This window comes from Diuraphis noxia, unplaced genomic scaffold, assembly GCF_037042655.1.
Source record: "Diuraphis noxia isolate RWA-SAM2 unplaced genomic scaffold, SU_Dnox_SAM2 contig0002, whole genome shotgun sequence".
NCBI lineage: Eukaryota > Metazoa > Arthropoda > Insecta > Hemiptera > Aphididae > Diuraphis > Diuraphis noxia.
In genome coordinates, this window is record NW_028301712.1 from 41,577,491 (window position 1) to 41,584,202 (window position 6,712).

General features: G+C 27.4%; 1 protein-coding gene across 7 annotated transcripts; it reads left to right on the plus strand.

Annotated features, from left to right (window-relative positions):
• On the plus strand, positions 1-4,325 carry Dic1 (Dicarboxylate carrier 1). 7 transcript variants are annotated; one of them, XM_089219362.1, is made up of 9 exons: positions 1-222; positions 303-415; positions 654-781; positions 838-993; positions 1,052-1,218; positions 1,602-1,809; positions 1,873-1,953; positions 2,022-2,078; positions 2,137-4,325. In XM_089219362.1, the coding sequence occupies exons 3-9, from the start codon at positions 680-682 to the stop codon at positions 2,233-2,235; spliced, it is 870 nt and encodes a 289-aa protein (XP_089075488.1). In that variant the 5' UTR covers positions 1-222; positions 303-415; positions 654-679; the 3' UTR covers positions 2,236-4,325. The 7 variants fall into 7 exon arrangements, with proteins under 7 accessions (XP_089075488.1, XP_015369342.1, XP_089075489.1 ...); XM_015513856.2 differs by having other exon boundaries at positions 303-411; XM_089219363.1 differs by having other exon boundaries at positions 303-396.
• The last annotated feature ends 2,387 nt before the right edge of the window (positions 4,326-6,712 follow it).

Consider the following 6,712-nt stretch of genomic DNA (forward strand, 5'->3'; position numbering starts at 1 on the left):
TAATAGCTCGTTGGTCGTTTTCGCCGTTTTCGGAGTTCGCTCTATAATATATTATTTCACTTTTTTGAATTTGCTTAAAATTTTGCTTATCTCATGACCAATTTGACATTGTCTTATCACAATTTGCCCTTCACGGCTCACCCCTCTTCACACCATTTAGATGGTTTTACTATAGATTATAGACCGGTAGTCTACAATTCTCCGACCTCCATTAAATATTTAGTATGTCAATAAAGTAGTAAAGTACCTATGTTCTCCCCCTCAGCTAAAACAAATATTAATCTGTAATTTATCATGACCAGAACCCAAGAGGAAAGTTGAGAAGTTATTTCGTGTAAGAACATCTGGGAACAGCAAGTAATTCATAAAACTTCAAATACGTCTCGTTTTCTTCCAGTAAGGTTTTCCAGTGTAGGTACTCAGAATATAGATTATTATGATTTTATTTTGAGCTTAGATTTTTGGATTTTGTTGTTACCTTGACACAGAGGTCTGAATAAATTACAGGCAATGGAGTTAGTTTTGACGATGTTTACTTGTTTAGCAATTATTTAAAATTTGTTGAATTATTTTAATTTTTACTTGCAATCATATTTATTTACAAGTTGGACTATATTTTTACCTATTCATGTTTGATTTTGTACTTTCTTCAGGACACAATTGGTAGAACAACAATATAATGGCAACTAATGATAAAAGTAAAAAGTTCTCGCGATGGTATTTCGGCGGTATTGGTTCAGCTGGTGCTGCATGTTGTACACATCCATTGGATTTGCTCAAGGTAGATGTTAAATTAATATTAACAACTGAACCAACTATTTTGAGACTGTTATGCAGGTACATTTACAAACACAACAAGAAGGCAAACTGTCTGTCAGCCGTTTGGCTATGAAAATCATCAGAGAACAAGGGGTATTCTCACTGTACACAGGTATTTCAGCGTCATTGTGTCGACAACTATCATATTCAACTGTCCGATTTGGAATATATGAGGTGTTATACCTAAGTGTCTTTGACCTCTACAATATGTAATGAATTGTATTAATTTTAGGTTGGTAAACAAGCAATGACCACTCCTGGTGAAAATATTCCGTTCTATAAAACAGTGCTGTTGGCTTCTGCTGCAGGAGCAGCTGGTGGGTTTGTTGGAACCCCAGCTGATATGATTAATGTACGGATGCAGAATGACGTAAAGTTACCACTGGAAAATCGCAGAAAGTATGAATGTGATGAAATTTTAACATTTTATTTGTTCAGTATTCATATTGTATTAACAAACCTTTGGTGTGCATATATTTACTAGTGAACATTTACATGAAATATTATCGATTCAAATCTATTTGATTTGTGTATTGTACCAACTTCTATAGAAAAATCCTTCAAGGGATATTAAAGTATGGGTCTTAATATTCAATCCAACAGATGGATATTTATGAAAACACTTTGAATACAGAAAGTATAATTTTATTGAAATTAGACATAGATGTGAAGCAATATAATATGCTTTAATAATTAAACCATAAAAAATTATCTCATCTTAATTCTTAATATTTTCTTTGATTAAAGTAAAAATATATTTTAATACAATTATATGGTTTTAGTTATAAGCATGCTTTTGATGGTTTTATACGTGTTTGGCGAGAAGAAGGGTTTACCAGATTGTTTTCGGGTGCATCAACAGCTACAATGCGGGCTGTTTTAATGACTGTTGGACAGTTATCATTCTATGATCAAGTGAAACAATTATTGTTATCATCTGGATACTTTGGTGACAACTCTACTACACACTTTTTATCTAGTCTTACTGCTGTAATTGAAACAAAATTGAAACTATTTTTCTGACAATTTATTCATTATTTACTAAATTTATAGGGTGCTGTTGCAACAACCCTTACTCAACCTTTGGATGTGTTAAAGACTCGGGCAATGAATGCTAAACCAGGCGAATTTTCAGTATGTTTTAACCATGTAGTAAAAATTGTTATATTTTACTTATAATTTTAACTGTTTATATTTTTTAGGGTACACTTGATTTAGTTAGATACACTGCAAAGCTTGGACCAATGGGATTCTTTAAGGTGAGATCACTACTTTTGTAAAATATGTCATATTGTATGTATTTTTATTTTTGCTTAGGGCTACGTTCCAGCATTTGTAAGATTGGCTCCTCAAACAATTCTTACATTTGTCTTCTTGGAACAATTACGATTGAATTTTGGTTACTATAAAACATAACTGCAATAATAAAATCATAGTAACTTGCAATATTTTCATTAAGTCTTAAAATTTATGTATTGACAAAACATTTTATTTATTCATTCTTCAAAGAAACTTTACATGCAATAAATACTAGGTATGAATATTGTTTTTATAAATTAATGCTGATCAAATTTTAATACAAGTATTTTGGAGAGGGTTGGCTAATTATTTATATATTTGTTTTGTATTTTAAAAAAATTTGATACATTTAGATAAATTATAGACTGCAACCAAAGCAATAAGTTTTACAACAAAATCAAAATATTTGTTTTATAATCTTATAACATTAAGAAAAATATTCATGGATACATATTATTACAATTTCAAAATACCAAAACTATAGTATTTTGATTTATTTGATGGGCATTGATTTTCTAAAATTTAATTACATTTAAATAAATTAATAATCTTATTTATTGTATATTTGAAGCCAATCTATTACAATAATATTTTTTTCTGAAGTGTGCATATGTTATGTATTTTAAATATCCCAGAAATAATTTTTGAACTTCCAAAAGCTGCCAAATTTTATTTGTTAATTTATATTAAAATTCCTGAAGCCTTTTAGTATACTTAGAGTTAATTGATATAATAAATTAACTCAATAATATAGACTAAATTATTTGTTATTAGGATACAACTTTAGTATACAATAAAAATGAAAAAAGTCAATAATAATGGACCCTAAATATCTTTAGTTTCATTTATAAGAAACTCTTATGAAATGTTATGTATTTTTTAAAACTAATGGTTCTAAATGTTCTAATGATTTTAATCTTTTGTTAATTATGACTAAATTAAGAGATATTAACATTCCTTTAAAAAAAAATGTTATTAACTAGTATACGATTTTTTTTTTAAACTATGAAATGTATACTTTTTTATGTGAAATGAATTTGATCTAATACTTGACATTAATTGAACTATAAATCATTTTTATTTGTGGCAAGTTAAAAAAATTACCAAATAGATCAAATTCGTGCAATAATAATGTAATGACTTTAAAATGTTAAAAAACAAAATGTATTTTATTTATTTATTTTAGATCTGTTAATTATTGTTTTAAATTAAATTTTATGATTTATGAATGATTATAGTTTTTATTTTTCTGATATAAAAAATAGTTACTTTATTATTTATGGGCATGTAAAAACTTAAATTTTGATGTTGTAAGGCTCTTATTTCTTATAACATTTGAACTTCGGTTAGAATATTGATTAATTATTTCATTTATAGCTAAAGATACCAATAATAATAAAAATGAAGATTCATACAATATGTTATGCTAACATATATTTTTCATACATTTAATTCTATGAAATTCTTTTGCAAATTTGCATTGTTTATAATTTGGCTATGCTACCTGCATGCATTGTATCTGTCTTACAAAGGAATAAAATGGCGAATTGTACGGTCTTAGTAATACATTTAACTGTGATGTTTAATACTAGAGTGAATTAATCTATCATAAAATTAAGAAGTAAGAACATAGGTTGGTGAATCTCATAGGTTTTATTTTATTTTTATTTCAAAGCAATTTATAATTATTTTAAAATTATAAATTACTTAATATATGTATATCTTAAAATACTTATTCACTTTAAAATTATTGTGTATTCAAATACCCAAGGGATTTTCTAGATAAAATTCTTACTTATAAATGTGATGACAGATAAAATTGCTCCAATATTACACAAATAGGTGTTAAATGGGTTATTTAAGAACGTAGAATTTGCGGTGTTAATAAGACGGAAAATCACATGATGGTGTAGTGTCTTCTTAACTAATGTGTTTTAATTAGTAAATATTTGTCAATTATTTTTATAATTTTTGTTTTAAAAATGAAGTAGACAAATGGATACAAGTAGCTCTTTTGTACTGTAAGTCTCCAGAAAGTCACTGTTATGGATATTGTGTTAAATTTATAATTCTATATCATTGTAAATGAAAAATAATTCTGAGTGGAGACAGTCTATCATAGTATCATCCTATAATCTTTATAATTTATATAAATTCATGATATGTTTTTTTTTATATATCAATTAAAGTAATTTATATTATTATGATTTATTAGTACTAATTAGTAGGTAATAGATTAATTTTTCCCGAAAATATTAAATTATATAATTAATACTTTATTATTATAATTTTTAGCCTCCGTACCTCTGACCGAGAGGTCTGTAGGATCTCGAGTTTTATCACTTAACCGGTTGTCTATCAGAAAATAATGGTAATAAAAGTTATTATTATATTCTTAGTACCTACAGCATAGACTTTAAAAGTGTGATAAAATTGAGCGTTATTCTAAGGAAAAAACGCCGAATCGATAACTTTAAAACTACCTAATCTTGATTGTATCATCGTTTTTAACTCCAAGTACATAAGTTTCGAAAAAATCAATATAAATTTTAGGCTTGGTAAACTACAGTGTAGAGTAAACGCGTAAGAATCGCACAGCTGCGACAATATATCGAAACTAAGTCCGACTACCAAATTCTGACCTAATTAAATAGGGTTTACAGTAAAGTAACGGATTTTAACGTATAACTTTCTTTAATGGTGTAATTTTTTTAGTCGAGTCCCCAGCGTGCTAGCATCTACGCGTTTTTTGTCGTAAGATCATTGGCCCACGATGCTAGTCTGTACTCGATTTTGACTACCCATAATGATACCTAATTACTATTATAGTTAATAATTATTATTTATAGTGACCGCGATACCTATTTTCAATTTTGTTTTAAGTGGATTCAATATTTAAATGTAGGTACCTATATCGTATAACGTAGATATCTAGCCATCTATATGTACCTGATTTGTATGTAATATTTTATATTATTTATAATATCATAAATGATAAGCTACCAATCGCCTATGGGCTATGATTGACGATATGTATAGGTTTGTTATTTGCAGTTATTATTATTAATTTCAAACACACAAAATATAAATAATTATTTATTTGCGTCAAGTCCATCGAACAGTACCTAGCAACAATAATATTGCTTGTTTCAAATTTGCTATAAAAAATTATTATCTAGGACTTAGGTACTTGTGTATATTATCAGGGCTGGCTCTTGATTTTTCAGCACTCAGTGTAAGTATTATTTCAGTGCCTACGACTTACGTGTTGTTGCACGCGTCGACAATATTACCGTGGTTAGGATTAGGATGGCTATTATTTATATTCGAATATTGTATTATTATTTATTATTCATTGCTCGTATAATATTTTATGTTATAGTCGTATTCGGTATGCTGATTCGTAAAATAAAATGTAAAATAGGTTCCTAGAAAGTAATAAATAATAATAGATACAAGGAAACAAGAAGGAACTTTAGGTTGGTGCTTGGTACCTATAATGGTATTGGTAGTCAACTACGTTAATGTATACTGTATATACTATACAGTATATTGGGTGGGGATTTGGGGACTTGGGTGTCCTTAGTCAAAAATCTCAATAACTTGAATTTTTTCTTGCCTTTTAAAGTGTTTTTAATTGTGTTTGAGGTTCCTATCTCAAATACAAAAGGTGTGTAACTTGAAAAATACATAAGTCGATTTTATTTTTATTTCTCTCCAAATTCTTTTTATCGAGACTCGACTGTATTTTAGAACTCAACTTATTACATTTTTAGAAAATGAACGTTGTGAAGGAGGTTAGGTTACCCTAACCTAACCTAACCTCTCAAAACGATGTGCAATTGCCAATTTGTACCTATCCCAGATTAGTAAATAAGTACATTCATAAATAATAAAATACGCATATTATGTTATACAAAAATCGATTGAAAAACGTGGAATATGTTTGTTAATCGTATATTTAAAATATTACATTCGTTTTAATTTTAGTGGTATTTTGCCAATCATAAAACTTATTATTTACAATATAATAATAAAATACATAAATAATTTTTGATTAATACATAATATAAGTTATGTACCTATATCGGTTTAAAACTTACTATGACCAATTGATTGGTATAATATAAATCGTCCTTGATAGGAGTTAAGGAAAATGGCAATCACTTATTTTAGTAGACGAATTCACGAATTGAAAAATAATCGAAAATATTCAAGTAGCTTGTATATTTATGTTTATTATTTAGCGTGAATTCATTCGTTTAAGAATAACGACATAATTAAAAAATATTAAAAAATATTGGAACATTAAATTTTTTAATGTAAATACAAAATTGTAAAGATATCTATTACAATTTACATTATGTTTCGATCTACACTTTTATGCAGGGTGCTAATTTTAAAAGCAAACTAACCCATAATTATAGAAAATAGAAATAGGAATAAGACTGAAACTTTGAACGGTTGCAGAGTAAAATATTGATATTAGGTACCTATTATTTTCCAAATCTGATATTGAAACAACGTAAGCTAGCCTAACCTTTATAAGTAATAATCTGACCAGTTTTTAATTTCATACAATCTGAATATCTAG

Excerpts from the sequence above, each read along its gene's own strand:
- Dic1 (XM_015513857.2), top strand. The coding sequence starts at position 680 with ATGGCAACTAATGATAAAAGTAAAAAGTTCTCGCGATGGTATTTCGGC. Across the intron at positions 1,810-1,872 it reads TTTTATCTAGTCTTACTGCT|GGTGCTGTTGCAACAACCCT; the intron begins GTAATTGAAACA and ends CTAAATTTATAG. Across the intron at positions 2,079-2,136 it reads GACCAATGGGATTCTTTAAG|GGCTACGTTCCAGCATTTGT; the intron begins GTGAGATCACTA and ends ATTTTTGCTTAG.